This window comes from Trichinella spiralis, assembly GCF_000181795.1.
Source record: "Trichinella spiralis strain ISS 195 chromosome Unknown Scfld7, whole genome shotgun sequence".
Lineage (NCBI taxonomy): Eukaryota > Metazoa > Nematoda > Enoplea > Trichinellida > Trichinellidae > Trichinella > Trichinella spiralis.
Genome location: NW_003526946.1, coordinates 197,156 through 216,088, shown reverse-complemented (window position 1 = coordinate 216,088; position 18,933 = coordinate 197,156). Strand labels below are relative to the sequence as shown.

The 18,933-nt window shown below is 31.3% G+C and overlaps 5 protein-coding genes across 5 annotated transcripts; 4 read left to right on the top strand and 1 right to left on the bottom strand.

Annotated features, from left to right (window-relative positions):
* The first annotated feature begins 344 nt into the window (after positions 1-344).
* Tsp_11439 (ubiquitin carboxyl- hydrolase superfamily) lies at positions 345-4,121 on the top strand. Its single transcript, XM_003372956.1, has 16 exons — positions 345-503; positions 600-756; positions 813-865; positions 921-988; positions 1,057-1,131; positions 1,193-1,324; positions 1,388-1,522; positions 2,302-2,425; positions 2,488-2,633; positions 2,711-2,776; positions 2,828-2,950; positions 3,026-3,181; positions 3,304-3,408; positions 3,511-3,736; positions 3,844-3,951; positions 4,029-4,121. Exons 1-16 carry the CDS (start codon positions 345-347, stop codon positions 4,119-4,121), a joined length of 1,926 nt encoding a protein of 641 aa, XP_003373004.1.
* A 909-nt stretch (positions 4,122-5,030) lies between these two features.
* Tsp_11438 (phosphatidylinositol transfer protein alpha isoform) lies at positions 5,031-8,627 on the top strand. The gene is made up of 10 exons (XM_003372955.1): positions 5,031-5,166; positions 6,837-6,867; positions 6,933-6,963; positions 7,294-7,457; positions 7,540-7,639; positions 7,723-7,800; positions 7,921-8,001; positions 8,117-8,290; positions 8,383-8,505; positions 8,583-8,627. Exons 2-10 carry the CDS (start codon positions 6,851-6,853, stop codon positions 8,625-8,627), a joined length of 813 nt encoding a protein of 270 aa, XP_003373003.1. The 5' UTR covers positions 5,031-5,166; positions 6,837-6,850.
* A 1,224-nt stretch (positions 8,628-9,851) lies between these two features.
* Tsp_11437 (heptosyltransferase-related protein, glycosyltransferase family 9 protein) lies at positions 9,852-10,901 on the top strand. Its single transcript, XM_003372954.1, is given in 6 exon segments — positions 9,852-9,893; positions 9,904-10,101; positions 10,166-10,301; positions 10,375-10,439; positions 10,541-10,661; positions 10,729-10,901. 6 exon segments carry the CDS (start codon positions 9,852-9,854, stop codon positions 10,899-10,901), a joined length of 735 nt encoding a protein of 244 aa, XP_003373002.1.
* A 356-nt stretch (positions 10,902-11,257) lies between these two features.
* On the bottom strand, positions 11,258-12,681 carry Tsp_11436 (conserved hypothetical protein). Its single transcript, XM_003372953.1, has 4 exons — positions 12,616-12,681; positions 12,216-12,333; positions 11,607-11,784; positions 11,258-11,366 (listed from the first exon to the last, which is right to left on the bottom strand). The coding sequence occupies exons 1-4, from the start codon at positions 12,679-12,681 to the stop codon at positions 11,258-11,260; spliced, it is 471 nt and encodes a 156-aa protein (XP_003373001.1).
* A 2,718-nt stretch (positions 12,682-15,399) lies between these two features.
* Positions 15,400-17,912, top strand: Tsp_11435 (hypothetical protein). Its single transcript, XM_003372952.1, has 3 exons — positions 15,400-15,753; positions 15,940-16,950; positions 17,862-17,912. The coding sequence occupies exons 1-3, from the start codon at positions 15,400-15,402 to the stop codon at positions 17,910-17,912; spliced, it is 1,416 nt and encodes a 471-aa protein (XP_003373000.1).
* The last annotated feature ends 1,021 nt before the right edge of the window (positions 17,913-18,933 follow it).

Below are 18,933 nucleotides of genomic sequence, written 5' to 3'. Positions count from 1 at the left end.
ATCTTTAGTACTGTACTTTCTTCAAAACTGGTAGTTGCGATGTATTTAAATAAATTGCAGGTTTTTAAAAATAACTAAAGATCCGTCCATGGTATTAGAAAAGAAATCAATGCAGCAATAACTTTTTGTGAAATAATTTTAGTATTTATATTTTCCTCCAAGTACGTATTATTTATTTTATTTATTACAACTGATAATGCATGAAATTTTTAATTTGAATAAGTTATATTATATAATTATTATAAAACCTTTTTAGTGTAAAATAGATTTTTATTTAATGAAATTTCTGTTTACGACCAATCATTCTGATGTTTAGAATTGGAATTCGCCTGTGAAAGAACTAGATGGCTGAAACAGTATTTAAAGGATTGGTGCGCATGACGGGCTGTTTTTTTGCTACTCAATGGACTTCTGGTGATTGGACATTTTTTACGAAATCCAGTTCAACTCAATATTATTTGCGACTGAAAATAGAAAGCAGCCATGCATTTAGAGAATATCCGGTACACTTTTAAATTACGAATTTCGTGCTTTTTTCATGATACGTCGTTTAAAACTTAATTATTTTTTTAATTTTTAATTTGTGAATTATTTTTCAGCTTTGTTCAGTTCAAGATGTTCCAGATGAAGTTTTGGAGAATACTGCTTATTATCGTTTGCGATTTGTTAACGAAATTTGTGCTTTCATCCAACTACCATATGACCAGTTATTAAAATTGCACAATTTTGTCATCGCTGCTATGAAAGACAGCAACAGTAAAATGATCATATCAAAAGATACATTTTAAAGTATTTTTTTATTAACTTTTAAGATTCTCACGCACCTTTACTACAGATAGAAGCTGTTGAAAATTCGAATCAAAGTGTAAATGTTGTTTATTTTTATTTCTTATTTTAAAAACTTGAAAAATTTTATATAGAAATTGGAAGAACAGTTGCCGAATTCCGAAGTAAATCATAAAGATGATGATGATGTGCTGAATAATGAGTACGTTGAAGATGTTATTGATTTGATGGGAAATTATTGGAGAAAATTTTCTTTTGTTTACTGTTTAGGTTTAATGCATCATTAGTTGACGTGATCTCCACAATGACGCAGGATGCTACTGAAAAAGAGAACATGCCAATTTTGTAATCTGAACTGTCGATAAATGTTTTGCAGCAGCTTGATAGTTTTGTGTGGTGATTTCAGAATTGCCGAAACACCATCATCCCATTTAAAACGACCACGATGTCCTTCGGTATCGAAAAGCGAGAAAAGACCTTACTACATTACTCGTCGGATATCTAGACGCTTGGCTAACGAAGAACAGTCACCATATGGGTACTCTCTAGAATTATTTTTATACCTTTTATACTTTTGTGAATTTACTTTTGATGTACACAGATTTTCCAATCTGGGCAACACCTGTTACATGAATGCCATTCTTCAGGCATTGTTGCATCAGAAACCATTTGCTCAAGAGTTATGGCGTGCTTACGAAAAGAGTAGACTTCTTTTGCAGCCTGATTCGTTACTGAGGTTTGCATTCTGATTATTGGCTGTTTATAAATCAAATTGTTAGAATTTAGTGAGAAAAAAAATTAGCTTTATAGAATCTCAATGGGATCAAAGAATTGAGTTATAAATGGTACATATCTGTAAAATTAAATTAATAATTTTTAATTGATGTCACTACAAAATTCTAATTTAAATACATTGTTTTTCGCGAAAGCGGCTTCATGCTGATGCTAAATTTGACACCACAGTAAGCGCTTATTTGATGCTCAAGGGGAAATTTTTTTTAGAGAAAACTGAATTCATTTTTTATGTTAATTGTATTTAGTAATTAAAGAAGTATTTAGTTTGCTTCGTTTTTTGTAAAATTTATTACTATTTGATTCACTTGAAATGATTTTAGTTAGTAAAATGCATGAATATATGCACAATTTTATATTAAATGACGAACGGTTAAATAATGCATATCATACTGTAGCTAACATTATTTAATACGAAGTAATGTTGATGATTTTTATATTTTCTTAATTCGTAGTTTATTCAGAAATTTGAGAATTTTTAAACTTAACATGAAATTGGTTCGTGAATGTGCATTATAAACTGAAATGTGTTTTATTTAATGATTTCAAATAAAAAGTGTGAAAGGCGACTCATACTAAGTATATATTCTTTTTGATATTACATGTTAAAAAGCATTATTTTAACATTGATTTAATGTTAGTGTGTCATTTTAAATAATTTCTTATTAAGTTTCATTTAATTTTACATGTGTATTTATTTTTTTTTCTATAATGGAATTTTAGCCATTTGTCGAATTTGTTGCGTGGTTCGAACGGTGACCTTTCTGTTAATAAGAAGGATCTTTTGTTATCAGTGAAAAATAAGATCGCTTCGACAGCTCGCCAATTTTATGGTGACTCAGAACATGTATTATTTAAATTTATTTTCATGACTGAATGTAAGCTGGAGTTTTCAAATGCGCATTTCAGGATGCGCAAGAGTTCATCTTGCAACTGATCAATCAGCTGAACGATGAAGTGCGGGCTTTGAACAAATCCTATCCTGAAAATCAAATTTCCAATCCAGTATTTCGTAATTTTTCCTTTGCAATTTGCTCCTATCGTAAATGCACAAAGTAAGCTTTTCTTCGTCAAATCAGATAGTCATGTCATCGGTTGTAAATTTATCCAATGTACATTTTGTAATATTTAGATGTGGACATACGACATGCAGTGAAGAGGAATTTGTTGATTTACCCTTAGACCTGCACAGCAAATTGTAAAAAGCTATTTATTGTACATTGAATTTTGCTCCAAATTCATATTTTAGACAGTCGTTTTCTTTGCAAAAATTGGTCGAAGCATTTTTTGCCGATGGAACAGTGAATCGCCATTGCGAGAAATGCAACTGTGATGAAGCATTTGCACAAAGTAGAATCACTCGACTGCCTAGGTAAGTTGTATTTCTTAAAAAAAAATTTTTTTTCTTTTTATTTTTGTGATTTAATCTTGTTAAAAATTTTATTAGAATTCTTGTGATCAATGTGAAACGACATTACTTTAACGGGTTATCAAGTGAAATACGAAAAGCTGAAAATGTCATTTCGATTCCACTGTTTATCACATTGCGTGATTTTTGTGTCTCCGACGCAGTCGATTCTGCAGATTTGACACTCAGTGCAAAGTAACTTTTGCAGTTTATTATTATAATTATAATGTTATCTTATTTTATTATTCTTAATTTTTGGAAATTTTATAAATAAATGTGTGTGTATGTTTGTGTGAATGAATGCATTTGTTTTGTAGAAAAGCTTATCCGTACCATGTGACGGATGATCAAGAGAAAAGCAAGAAGTCGCGAATAATGTTGCGCAACAGCAAAGTTCTTTTTCAAGGCGAAGATTTCAACAGGTTGGTGTGTTATTTATAATTTTTTTTCTACTTTTTTAATGTTCAATAATTAATTAGATTCTATTTTTAAATAATAAAAAAAAAGTAATTTTTATTTTCAAGTGAAAAAGCGGCCGTTGAAGATGAGTTCGACATGTTCGCCTTGTCGCCCAAGGATGATGTTGTCGAATGCAGGCAAGAAGATGAAGAATCGAGCATCAGCAGTGGTTCCTCTTCCAAACGTCGTCGTTCCGAAAAATCAGAACTATCTGAATCGTTGATTGTTGGAACTGATGAGCGTTTTGAAGAAGATTTGACCGAGGCAATTCGTCTGAGCATTATTGAAAGTGTAAGTTTATTTACTTATTTATTTACCATTATTATTATTATTGTTGTTGTTGTTGTATTTGCGTCTTGTTATGTTTTTTTACATGGAAATTTTTTTGGTCATTGCAGCAGCGAGATCAACCAAAGGAGAATTGTGTCGAACTTGACGGTGCATCTTTGAACGGTTTGACTAACAATCTCAGCCCGGGAGATGAAGAACTTCTCAGAAATGAACAAGTGAAATTTATATACTGAAATATATTTATTATTCCTACTAGAATATATTAAATATTTTTCATAATTTCAAATTTAAGGAAGGATTTTTGCCTCGTTCATACAAACTTTGTGCTGTAGTAAATCATATAGGATTGTCCTGTCAAACTGGTAAGAATTGTAATGTGAAATAAAGCAGTTGCTGTGTTAATATCAGTAGTAGTTATTTTTGTCTCTTTTTATGCGATGCTAGGACATTACATTACTGATGTTTATGATTGGAAAGAGAACGAATGGTTTTGCTTTGATGATTCCAAAGCGAAATTGACTTCACTGAAAGAAGTTCAACAACAACGGAAAAAGACTGGATATATATTTTTTTACGTTGATAAGTAAGCGTGATGATTTTTTTTATTATTATCATTTTTATTCTAATGTAACTGTTTAAGAAAATTGCTAACTGATTCGGTTTGTGATTTTGTGGAAGAAACGACGCAAAACTGACCCGTTGTGAGAATTCATCCTTATTATTTTTATAGTTTATTCAAACGGTGACTTCATGTTATTTAGAGAAAAAAAGAATTATTATTGTTCATGTATGTTTTTCTGTTGAATGATGTCAAGAATTTTACATTTTAAAATTCTCATGTCTATATGAAATAAATATGTAAATATTTCAACTGCATTTATTATTTTGGTGCTTATGTTTTGTTAAAAGGAATGTTGAACAATGAATGTTCATTAATATTGCAGTCATTTTATGCAGTAGAATAATCAGTCGCGTTGCTTTTAAAAAAGCTGCTTATTCAAAATGTCGCTGCAGTGTCGCTGAATAATAATAGTAAACATCAAGTTCCTAAGTGCATGCAATGCTCAATTCGATCAGATAAATAAAAATTTTTTTTTTAATTCCTGTTATTGCTGAGCAAATATGCTGTATTTGCATTGGTTGGCTAATAAATTTTCTAATATAATATGCAGTAACATGAAAAATAACAATTTCTATTATAACAATTTTCTCCACACGCAAGCAAACTTACTTATTACTGTATTAATGGAAAATTCTGAATATATAGTACTTGACTTTCACTACCAATGTGACAGTTGCGTACTGTTGTGAAAGGTGAGGACGTTGCGTCGAGCTTGTAGTAAATTGAGCTAGTGTAATTACGCGACTGTTTCTTTGCTGTATTTTTTTCTGATCTTGATTTGCAATACTGCCGATTCAATTAAAAACAGGTAATACAAAATTCAGATACACTTGTAATAATAATATGAGTCATTGTGATGCTTATGTCATAAGCTGCTGTTGTCAGTTTTTTTTTTATAAAATTTGTTTTCACTATTTGGGTTTTCAGTTTACAGTTGCATTTCATTTGCATAATTCTCAGTATAGCCTGACGTACAGTCAATTCGTAATACTTTGCTTTGATTTGCTGTTGTGACGATCTGTGCTATTTTGTAACGAAAATTCTCTTTGTGTCTTCTTTGTTTGCAGGTAGATCAGATCAGCATCAATATTTGTTCAAAATGATTTGAATGGCTGCTTTTGAAATTGTTATTGTTCATGAGGAAACGGTACGCTGCACTGCGCACTGCATTGTATCTTGCAGTGCGCAGCAGTTGTCGATCTTTTAAGCAAATTTAATACTTGAATGGTGTTTTCGTATATTTTTTTTTCGAAATTTCACTTTATTGCATAAGCTTTCTTTTTTATTATTTAAGCATAGCTTTTGCTTCACCGATAATTTCAAAAGTGGATCAATAGTTTCAGTTTTAAAGGCAATTTGAAAGGCGGTGTTTGTTTGTCAGATTGTATTTGTTTTTTCTTTAATTCTATTAAAAAATCTTTAAATGATTTGCTTCTAAGTCGATCAGCATATTGAAGCAGCGGTCGAATGGTATTGAGTTTTTTAGCTTTTCATTGATGATAGATGGCGTTGATAAATATTTATTATTGCAAGTGTTTTTCAGTAAATGGTCTCGAATTGCCGACTAATTTCAGATTACATGACTAAATTTGTATTTATTTTTCTGGACACTTTCTACATATTTTTGGATTTTGTAGTTTGTTATATTAAATTTGTTGCTGATTCATTATTTGGTTGAGTGCTCGAACATGTGGGATGTTGTTTGCGTTACATTTTATTAATGTGTCATGTTCGAGAGAACATTGTTCACGACAGCTGTCGATGACGCTTATCAAAATATGCGTTTGCCATGTTCAACGATTTCAAGGCAGCAGTTAAAATTTTCTTTCGTTACGTAATTTGTAGGGTTTTACAAAAGTGATTTTCAAGTCTGAGCGATAGTTTTTTTGTCCCGCGTTTGGATACTCAATGACCTGATTGTTTACGCAGAATACAGCATCGCTGAGTTTCGTTGCTATCCAAGTTTTCTAGTGAATATAGATTATTGTTGAAATATTGCAATTGTTAATTGGACTTTTTCGATGCTTTTCTTCTCTGTTAAAGCAAGTTAATCTTTCATTTAAAGCTTTGCTGGTAAAATGGAAAAAAGATTGATTGTGTGTTCTTAATGCCGCTTACTTATCATCAGTTAACTTAACATAGATGTAATGTATGGAATAATGAATGTAATTTATTTAAGTAGAGAAGTGTTCGAATGTTTTATGTTGAAATTAGCTTTTAATTTTCTCTGACAAGAAATTTATCAGACGCATCGCTTTGTTGTTCGGATGGTGAAAAGATTTAATTTATTTCTATTCTGTTATTCTGTCGAAATGTTTTACCGCGTTCGATTTTGTTCATATGGCAGATTCGTTTTATTATAACTAAGTCTGCCTTTTAAAAATTTTGTTTTACAATTTTTTTCACTTTTACTGGCGAAGCATGGCGAATGAATGAATATTGATGAAATAAAGTTTTTATGATTTTACTTATTTTTAGATTTATTTTTTCCAATGCTGATTAAGGAATAGTAAGTTTTATTTTAATTCATTTATTCTGTATTGTACTTATATATACTTGTTTTCTATATTTCAGTCGCATTGTACTTCCACTGACAGTCGAAGAAGTAAGTATCTTATTAACATTTTAATGTATTATGAAATATTCTATGGATAAATGCTTGTTTGGTCTCTTATCAATCAACTTAACCTTATTTTAAAAGCAATGAGTAACACCGGGTGAATTTCAAATGCTGAATATTCTATGTTTGTTTTTTAAATGAATTTGATTTACTATTTTTTAAAATAAAAACAATGACTGACTTTTTTTTGTTTAACCTTGTGTTTGCTGCCAAAATGATCACTACTTACTTTGGCATATTATTTTTTAAACATTATTAGAATGTTTTAAGTTTTTAATTGATTATTAATTGTTTTCTCAAAAAATGCTTTTCAAGTATCAAGTGGCTCAGCTGTGGGCTGTGGCTGAAGCAAGCAAAAATGAAACAGGTGGTGGTGAAGGCATTGAAGTTTTGCGCAACGAGCCATATTCCAATTATCCATTGCTGGATGGTGCCTATGATGTTGGTCAATATACGCACAAAATTTATCATCTTGCCTCGTAATTTATTTATTTGGTGTTTTGTTATTTTAATATACTTTGTAGTTTATGATTTCGATAATTGATATTTATTATTATTTAGTAAAGTGCCATGGTGGGTTAGAAAGTTAGCTCCGGCAGGGGCGTTGGAATTGCACGAAGAAGCATGGAATGCATTTCCATATTGTAGAACCATTTTAACTGTAAATAAATACATTTTTGGTTTTGTTGTTAGAATTTTTAATATTTATTAAAAATTTGTTTTTTATCCTTTGTATAATTTTAGAATCCTAATTATATGAAAGACAATTTTGTAGCAAAAGTGGAAACTATACATTTGCCTGATAGGGGTGATACACCAAATGTGAGTTCGTTTTTATGTTCATAATTTCTATCAAATTTGAATTGAATCGCTGTTTTAGTAAGGAAGTAATTATTATGAATTTGATTGTATAAATTTCATCAAGTAAAAATAATTTTTTAGCCTCACAATCTTCCGCCTGAAATATTGGCACAGCGTGAGATTGTCTATATAGATATTGCAAATGACCCGATAGATCCATGTGTAAGTAGGCATTTTCTTTCACACGTACGCTACACGAATTGCACAGTAATAATTGTATTTGATCATATTTTATGAAATAGTTTTGAGTATATTTAAAATTATGTACAATTTTTAGGATGATAAACCTGACTCGAATCCAAAACTTTATCGTTCAGCTCGAACTGGTCGTGGACCTTTAACTGGCAACTGGCAAGATAGCTGTGAGCCTGTGATGTGCTGCTACAAGTTGGTTACGGTAGAGTTCAGGTGGTGGGGTTTGCAAAGTCGTGTCGAAGCTTTCATTCACAAGGTGAATTTTTTTGTTTGTTTGTTTGTTTGTTTTTTGCATATTTTTTCAAAAGAAACATTTTTAATAATATAATTAAGTTTTCATGCTTTCAGTCAGAACGACGACTTTTTCAAGTGTTCCATCGTGAATTGTTTTGCTGGACAGACCAATGGTACGGACTGACCATGCAGGATATTCGCAAAATTGAGGACGAGACCAAAATTGAACTTGATGTGGTAAAATGATTATAAAAAAATTGTTTATTTTATTAAATATTTCGGGGAATTTCATCAATGTATTATTACTTTTTCAGCAAAGGAGCGAAGGTTCCGTTCGAGGAATGAGTGCTGCTGAATAACAGTTGAAAATGAATATTCAAAAGTTGCCTTTTTTCCATAAATTGCATTGTTATATTGCTTTTTTCTATTTGCAGTATAATTATGTCACGTTAAGCCCTTTTTTGCATTGAATTTTTTATTTTACTCTTATCATTCTTGGATATTGTTGTTCTCAGTATGTAATTGTATACTGCGCTTCTTTGTCTTCTTTTTTATTACTATTTTTGCAAGCATTACTATTATTTTGTTTTGTAATCTTGAATCGAGCGAACAGTTGTCTGTTAATGCAAAAATGACGCATGTATTTATTTACATAATCGTGTTTCCCTTTTCAGTGCAATAGATGTGAATTTTTATTACTGATTGAAAAAGAAATAAGCATAAATTTGGAATTTGTCTGTTGTTTGGGATTTGTTATTAATCAATTTGGCGTTGGATACGCTTTTTCTGTTTTTTTTTGTTACTCAAATTGTCAGTTGAAAATGGGAATCTTTGAAGAATTTGAATTGTTCGAAAAGCAGAGAAGAGAAAAAAATTAATAATAAAGACGAATGAATGAGCAATTTCGCACTTTGGACGTTGGTCAATTATTTGGACGACAAAACTGCCTGGTTTGTTCGAGTTGTTGTAGATGACGATCGAACAGTGCGGTTCGATTTGACCAATCAGATGCAAATGTGGCGTGAAACGTTGAATCAGGAAGAGTTTCGTCGTAAGCTTACTGTAATTAATTGATTAAGTGTTTGCAGTTTAGTTTAGAAATTGAAAAAAGAAATGGACTGTTTTTTCTTTTTCCTCTTTTCATATATTTTCAGAAAATTGATTTCTGTTTGGAAAAATAATTTTTCTTTTTCAGTAATACTAGTAATCATAATATATTATCGTTAAGATTCATCGTTCAAAATGAGAAAATTGTTTCCTCATTTGGGTTTATTTGAACAGTTTTCAATGCACTGAGCAGAGACGATTTGCAAGGCCAAATTGCGCAGATTTGAGTGATAATTGATTTTCGATTTGAGGAAACAGCTTGCGCGTACAATTGACTGCGGAACAACTTTAGCTCATTGATTGATGAACGGGAATGAAACGATTGGAACAGGAAATTCTTTATAGCGAAGACAATTTTTTTTTCAAGACAGAATATCAAATTTTAAAGCTGTATGCTTTTCAATTATTTATGTTATCTTTTTACTATTTCAATATTAAACTGTGGCTATGAAAGCTTTTTTACAAACGAGCATCGGATGAACGACGGTGAATTAATTGGTTCGCTCAATCTGAGCATGGTTTTTGTAGGCGTTGAATTGCAATGTTGAAGGTGAAATTGGACCTCTGTTTGATTATATTTTTTCCATGGTTTTGGGAAAAGAGGCACACTGCATTGTGAAATTGGAGAAATCTTCAAATAGTGCTATTGTGGTGTGGTTTGATTCGAAATTTTTTCGACTGCCGCTGAAATGGAAACTGCAAGCTGAATTGGTTGCACCGGAAATTGTAATTTATTGCTTATCATTTACTTGTTTGAATGAAAATTTGATTTCTCTATCTTGATGAATAGTATTTTCAAGAATTTGTTCTACCATTTATGGCATTGGCCATGCACAGTGTTGATCGAGAACAGATGCTAATTTCATTGATTCAATCTCGTGATAAAATGTTCGAGGAATGCTTGGAAGGGGAAGGCGATTGTTCGGGTGAGATTTTGAACAGAAAAGTGTGATTTGCTATATTTTTATTTTTTGCACTTTCAATTCCATTCAATTTTAGATATTCAGCGTAATTGGAGTAAATTTGATCAGCACCAGTGGTGTTCAAAATTGTCGAGCATTGAAGTAACACGAATTACTAAATAAAACGCAGTCTGATTGATTGAAACTTAATTTATTTATCTGTTATATATATATATATATATTTGTTTTTTGAAATATTTTAGAATATAACAGCTTTGTATGAAAAGATTGGCAATCGTGGTGAGCACGTTTTGCAATGTGAACAAATTTCTGACCGCATCTGTGTCATTGGATCAACGTTTGATTTACTTCGTAAAACGACAAGTTGGACCATTTTTCATTGATTTCATTTTCAATTATTAATCAATTATTTATTGTTTTGATTTTGAAGTGGAAGAAAAAATGAATTTGGTAATAAGCGCATCGATTTCGGGAGCTGAAAGCAATGAAGAAGAGGAAAGAGAAGAAGATTCGACGAAGTCGTTGTTGTCTTCTGAATCAGACGATGATGAAAATCAACTTTCAGAAGTGTCGAAAATTCCTAAGAAAATCCTGCGTTTATGAATCCATAGATCGGTACACGATGGATTTGCCGAATTTCTACACAATTTATGATTTAATAATCAAATTTCTATCACAAAAATAGTTGCGATAAATTGTCGTTTATCTGGAAATTTTACTTCTGACAGTCTACAGTAACTTGTTTTCTTAGAGCTGATTTTTGTAAATTTGTGTTGTAATTTTACGAATCGGGCAAAAAGTATTTTCTTTTTCATTATATTTCATCATGAAGTATGATGAACAAATCTTACGTTTATTTCTTCTGTGAATATTTTTTTATACAACAGTTCACAACTGACACTTCTCATATTTCTGCTGCCAGATGAGTGATTCAATAGATACAGTCTTCAATTGGATCTTCAAAATAAGAGCAAAGTTGTCTGCTTTCTCCTCTTGAGGAGCTGTGTTGCTCTCGGCAGCACAGCTGTTTTGACATGTCGCATTCCATAGATGTAATGCACGGATCGACTGAAATGCAACGGCATTTATAATTTCATTTTGTTCTATCAACTATTGCAATCTACTTTGTTTGAATAAATTGCATGTTTCCCATGAAAATATCGCTGATTAAGTAAATACATTCTATTTACATATTTGTAATATTAACAGTGCATATTTATTTATTTGTGAAGTATCGACAGTTATTGCTCATTGTTGGTGAAATGTGTCAAGCATGTATTAATGTACTTGAAAAATATCATCATTTACTTACAGAACTGTCTTTTTTCAAAAATGTAATTTCGTCTCATGCAGAGGCCGAATGGTGGTTGCAGTCCACTGATTGAACTGCATTCAAGACCATCTATGCACTGTTGCATCATTGTTGGAATAGTGAGGCAAATTTTTCCTTCTGCCTGCGCCAAAAGTTGGCCACAAATTCCACGGTCTAAAAATAAACATTATTTTAAATCCTATACCATTTATGTAAATAATTGTTGCTTGAAGTGCAATGACAATTTTTTTATAAATGTTTGAAATTTGAAAATTAATTGCATTTATCTGCTCGAATCTGGTGCACTTTTGGAAATTTAAACCGTCATAAAATTCATTCACTAAAACGACTATATGCTATTCATTTTTCATAATTAATTCTACGACAAAAATTATTGTTTTTCACAAATTTTAAAAATTTATCCAATTTTCATTTCTATGATTATTATGTCTTAAGAGAATTAGATTTTTTGATATTTTAATGTTTCAAAAAGTAGAAATGGCCTGCAATACGAAACGATTACCTATCTATATTTAATCATTTGCATGATTATGTTTTTGAGAAAACATCTTTTAGCATAAGAAAGTGTGAATTCAGTTCTGTACTTGAAGATTTTTGCATCATGCAAACTGTACCAGGGCAGCAGTCTTCCTGGCTAAAACAGGGGAGCATAGAACAAGTCATCTCTTTACCATCAAAATAAGATTCTGGTTTGTTGAAATTCTGAAATGAACATCAAAAAATTATTAACACTTTTTTATTGATAAATTTATTGTATTTTCAGATTTAATAATTATTTTTTTAAATTAAAATTTGAAAACTGAATAAGTTATACCAACATCAAATAAAGTAATAATAGTACTGTACTTGGAAAAAGCTATTATTGTGAACTTAAATTCTGAAGTATAAAAATAATGAAAAACGTTTAAGCTCGTTAGATATTTGATAATATAGAGATACTGCAAATAAATTCCATCATAAGCAGTAATAATATTGTACGCTTACCAACAGTTCAGTCATTGAGCATTGAGCATTGACATTGAGCAAAATGAGGATCACTGGCAAATGCATTAAAAGTAGTTCAACGAATGACGTATTTTATAAAACTGAAAAAACTAAACTCCAAACAATGGTCAATACTTTCAGATTGATGACGTTCGTTGATTAGAACGAAACTGTAAATAAAAGAGAAATACTACATGCAACTTGATTCGATGATCTTTAAAAGTCCTCTGCTTTGAAAGCGTTTAGGAATATTTATTTACATGTAACCAATCGATGCATAAATTACATGTCCGTCAAAAGATGTTGCGTGAAGAATTTTCCGTTTTCACAATATTGATCAGTTTAGCTCAATATTAGCAATAATGATCCATAAAAAGAGGTTTGAAAAATACGTTCACAGACTCTGTCCCAACTGCTATGATAAGCCAGTACCTCCACATATAAGTCATTTAGACATGCTTATGCTAACAATTATTTCGGTAATAAATTCTATAAAAGCTTAGAAGTACTATTTCATTGGCCTAATAACGTGAGAAGCAAGCATTTCATGATAGGGGTCCTAAGCACCCCTAAAGTTCAAATACGTACATAATCTGAAAAGACCATCTAAGGGTAAATTCATTCAACCTGTGCAAGTATTAAATTTACGATGTTTAAAAACTTATATAGAGTTTCAGATAATATTAATAAACAAAAAATAACAGAACTATGTTTTTCAAATTTACCTTAAGTTGAAAAACAACAATGAAATTAAAAAATAGATCTAAATGAAAACTTCTTGAAGTGAAATTTATAAAAATGATCACCTTGTCAAAATTTCAGTCTGCACTTATGAAAAATATTAGTAAATGAAAAAATTCATTACATGAAAGTAACACTCGCTTGTAAAAAATATAAAGCATTTACAATCTTAGAGCGAAAGCAAACAGTGTTTTCAGATTAAAGAATGGACTTCAGCATATGCACCTACTAGTAATTAGTAAAACTTCACTTTTAAATTCTTAGCAATAATTAAAATGAAACCAACATTTGCTTCATCCAAGCAGTAAGCGCATAACATCACATTGAAGCTAAGCTGCTTAGTCACATTTGAGTTTGGTGCTTTAAATGTTAAAATTTATTGTAACTACTTCTTAAAAATTTTATACATCACCATTCAGCATAACACTATCAGGAAGCGATATCGCCGTTAATTTCATACAACTTAAAGCGTACTTAGAAAAGCGATGAAGAAGCAAAAGTTTAATATATGAACATATCAGGTAAAAAGTAAACAAAATGCTGGCAGAAATTCAGTGACTGGTAGGTTCAGTGGTTGTAGAAAGCAGAATTTTCAATTTGTAGTTTGCATAACTTTGAGGAGGCAAACTGCTGACTGTGAATATTCTTCTATCCATATACTGATCAGCTCATTCGCTGCTTTTTTTATTTTCAATCAGGACTGCCCAAACTTACTTAATATCAGAGCTGCATAGAAGAAGATTTATCTGTGGGTAGGATCAAGAATAAATACAGGGTATGTATAAAATTACTTGGAAAATTTTATTAAATTTTACAAGCACGCCAAACTTTCAAAAGAAAATGAAGTCATGGCGTTCATAAACGCATTTACTGAAACAGTAATTCAAAAAATCTTCACCTTTTGCAATTCAAAAACAATGAAATATAAAGAATAAAAATATTTAATATGCATTTGAAGCAAAATGTTTCATTTTCTGAACGTGTGAAATCACATCCATTGGCGGGCGGCACAAAATCTGCTCCCAAATTACATGCAGCCTTGCTTTAAAAGATCAGGACATTGCATTGTATTATATTACAGTTTGTCATTAAAGAAGAAATTTTGTTTAAACATTCACTGACAGCATACCTTTGCAACAAGCAAACAAAATTGAGGTATTCTAGCTTTCTGACTAATAACATGCAGCACTCTGGCGCTATCTATAACGCCGTTCTGTTATAAAAGGTGCCAACTTACCATAACAGACACTACATGCAAGGGCAACGAAATCCAGTTGGATCAATCGCAAGAGAAAATAAGCAATGACAAATGTGAAACTGCCAATGTGTTGGGAAATTGCTGTTAATTTGAAATCAAATCAAATCAAATTTGATAAGATTGAAGACCCTCATTTAGTTATATTCCAAATTTAATAGCATTAGAAATGAATACATTTATTTCAATAAGCACCTAACACACATCTTATTCTTCAAATTTCTATATTAGATATGTTCAAAATGATCTAACAATGATTTTATTTGAAAAATCAATAAAAGCATTAATTAATAAAATAAGAAATTTAATTGTTGCTCAAGAAATGAAAAATATACTATATTTTCAAAAAATAGGTATCCACTTTACATCACACTGCATTATTTTCAAATCAAAAGGCCATAGACAACTTTAAAGTTCTCATTCAGAAAGAAATTTAAACAAAAGATACATGGATTAAAAACATTGTTAAACCTTAAACAAAAGGTAAAAACAAAATTGTTTAAACTTTAAACAAAAGGTAAAAACAAAATTGTTCAAAGTAATAAATTTTAAAGTTTTACTTATGGGACGGCGTTAGTAAAATTAATCATTTCAGCTTTTTCCAAGCTTGGGCACATCAGGCAAATTTCAAGTTGTCGAGGTAAGTGACCAATCAATCATTCATTTGCCACATGATGATTATATTCATTTGATGTTTATAATATAAATAGGAACATTTGGTTTCATTAAATTTTACGATACTAATGATATTAAATACTTCAGAAATAGCAATACGTGTTGTCTAAAAAATGCTCCTTACCGCGATTCTCGTTGTGATTGTTCTGGCATTGGTCTACCACTTTGTTACTCAAAAAAAGCAAATTTCGGATTGGAAAGGGACGCAAGATCAAGCAATGACAGCAATTCCTGAAAAGAAAACACCAGAGGAAATTATTATGGAATCAAAAGAAAAGCAGCTAAAAGCAGACAAGAAACTGGTGGGAAAAACAAAAAGGAAGACAAAATCCAAAAAGAGCAAGAAGGCTACTCAAAGCATACCGAAAAGAAGGGATATAAGCAAAGAGAAATCAGAAACAAAGAAAGAAATCGAAATGGCAGAAAGCTTACCTGAAACAATTTCAGCAGTCGCTGTGACAAGAAATGTAGTGCCGCAAATTGTTCCCAACGTTGCGACAGAAGAAATAACCAAAGCAGCAGAAAAAATAAGACGGGAAGATTCAGAAAAAAAGAAAAGAAAACTGAAAAGAAAATCCAAATCCAAAAAAGGCAGAGAAATGGAAAAAGAGATGACAGTAAAGCAAGATATGATGAGCACAGAGAAATCTCAGACAAAATTGCAAACTCAAGTAACACCATTTGAATTGCAAAACACAGCACAAATTAGTGAAAAACAGAATATCATGGGTCAAGTCGTTGCACAGAGTGATTTCAAACAATTGACTAAAGTAGCAGAAAAAATAAAAAAAGCAGACTCAAAAAAAAGAAAATCAAAGTCTGCTAAAAGGTCTAAATCAACAGAAACTAAGAAAGAAAAGACAGAAATGATGGTAGAGAAAGATACAAGCTCAAGAAAACATAAGAGCAAACTGGAAGAAGAAATTATGCAATGGACAAAAGAAGTGAAAGCACAAGCCACTGAGAGCAACCGTCTAATTGACAGAATGAGCACGACAAGATTGTCAGAGAAAGAGAAAAAAGCAGCAGAAAGAATTGGAGAGGAGGAATCGAGAAAAGAGAAAAAGAAGTCCAAAAAGAAATCAAAGTCGAATAAGAGCAAGAAAGGAGAAACGGAGGTGACAGTAAAACAACATATGAACAAACAGACACATCAAACAGAAAAAGCAGTTATGGAAGCACCAACAACAACAGAAATAACTGCAGCCGTTAGCGATGAAACAGTCGTTGTTCAGGCAGTCACAGTTGAGAAAAAGGCCGATGAATTCATTAAAGAAGTACAAACAATTGAAAAGGAAGATTCTACACAGCTTAAGAAGAAGACAAAGAAGCGAACAAAATCAAAGAAAGGCAAGAAATCTGACGAGGATAGTGTCGCTAAAAAAGCCGTGTCTCCTCAAATGCCAGAAACGGATATTACATCACCAAAACTTACATTGGCTGGTGAGGCAACAGCTATAGATATAGATCAGGCGAACATTGTTCAACCAATTGCTGAAGAAAAAGTTGAAAAGCCGGCGATAAAGGATGAACCAAAAGGTGAAAACAAAGATTCTAAAAAGATTAAGAAGAAGTCAAAGAAGCGAACAAAATCAAAGAAAGGCAAGAAATCTGATGATAGTAGGGTCACTAAAAAAGCTGGGTCTTCTCAGATGCCTGAAACGGTTATTAGATCACCGAAAAAAATGTTGCCATCCAAAACCAAAAAGAAATAAGCAGGAACTTAGGGTTTTTCTAGTGTTTGGTATTTGTTATTAATAAATTTGGAGTTGGATACTTTTTTTACTGGTTTTTGTTACTCAAATTATCAGTTGAAAATGTGAATCTTTGAAGAATTTGAATTGTTCCGCAAGTAGAGAAGAAAAAGAATAGTAATAAAGGCGAATGAATGCGAAATTTCGCATTTTGGACGTTGTTTTTTATTTGGACGGCACAACTGCCTGGTTTGTTTGAGTTGTTGTAGATTACTATAGAACAGTGCGGTTCGATTTGGCCAATTAGATTCAAATGTGGCGTGAAACGTTGAATTACTACGGTTTTGTCGAAGGCTTACTGTAATGAATTGATTAAGCGGTTGTAGTTCAGTTTGGAAATTAAAAAAAGAAATGCACTGTTTCTTCCTTTTCCTTTTCTCATATATTTTCCAAAAACTGATTTCTGTTTGAAAAAGTTATTTTTCTCTTTCTGTAATAATAGTAATAATAATGTATTATCTGTGAGATTTATAGTTCAAAATGATAATATTGTTTCTTTATTTCGGTTTATTTGAACAGTTTTCAATGCACTAAGCAGTGAGGACTTGCATGGCTAAATTGCGCAGATTGTGTGTGTTATAGTGGTGTGGTTTGATTTCAAAGTTTTTCGACTGCCGCTGAAATGGAAACTGCATTGTATTCACCAGAAATTGTACTTTATTGCTTATTATTTTCTTGTTTGAATGAAAATTTGATTTCTCTATCTTGATGAATAGTATTTTCAAGATCTTGTTCTACCATTTATGGCAGTGCCCATTCACAATGTTGATCAGGAGCAGCTGCTAATTTTATTTATAAAATCTCATGATAAAATATTTCAGGAATGCTTGGAAGGGGAAGGCGATTGTTCAGCTAAGATTCTGAACAAATAAGCATGATTCGTTGCAGCATATGCATTTGATGCGAATTGTTTCATTTTTTTCACGTGTGAAATCAGATCCACTGGCGGGCGGCACAAAATCAGATCAAAAATTACATGCAGCACTGCTTTAAATGATCAATATATTGTATCGCATTATATTGTAGTTTGTCATTAAAGAAAGTATTTTGTCAAAACATTTACTGACTGCTTACTATTGCAACAAGCAAACATAATTTAGGTATTTTAGCTCTCTGAATGATAACATGCAGGACTTTGGCGTTATCTATGACGGTGTTCTGTCATAGAAGGTGTCACCTTACCATAACTGACGCTTCATGCAAGGGCAACGAAATCCGATTGGATCAACCGCAAAAGGGAAGAAGCAGTGACAAATGTGAAACTGCTAATGCGTTGAGAATGTGATGTTACTTTGAAATCGACTCAAATCAAATTTGACAAATTGAAGTCCTTTAGTTATATTCCAAATTGAATAGCAATAAAATTTAATAAAACAGATATTACATCACCGATAAGAATCTTGCCAACCGAAACCAAGGAGAAATAAGCATAAATTTGGTGTTTGTCTATTGTTTGGTATTTTCTATTAATAAATTTGGCGTTGGATTCGTTTTTTTTTATTTTTTCTACTGAAATTATCAGTTGAAAGTGTAAATCTTTGAAGAATTTGAACTGATCGACAGGCAGATAAGAAAAGTAATAATAATAGTAAACGTCGCAGATTCTGGAAATAAGGAATCCGGTATCCACTTAGGTGGAGTAAATGGCATGAATATTGAAGGAAACTTTTAGTACTAGTTTTTTCAATGTTTATGGTATTTTTGGTAACTTGATTTTTATTTTTTTCTTTTTTAATCACTAATTTTTAGTGACAATTAATTTTTGTAATTACTGGCTTTTTGTGACATATGTATTTTAATTTTTTATTTTTTGTTGTTATTTCATAAATTGTACTGATGCTGATTGACTGAACTTGTTTTTTTATTATAATAAAAAAATTTTAAATATAAAGG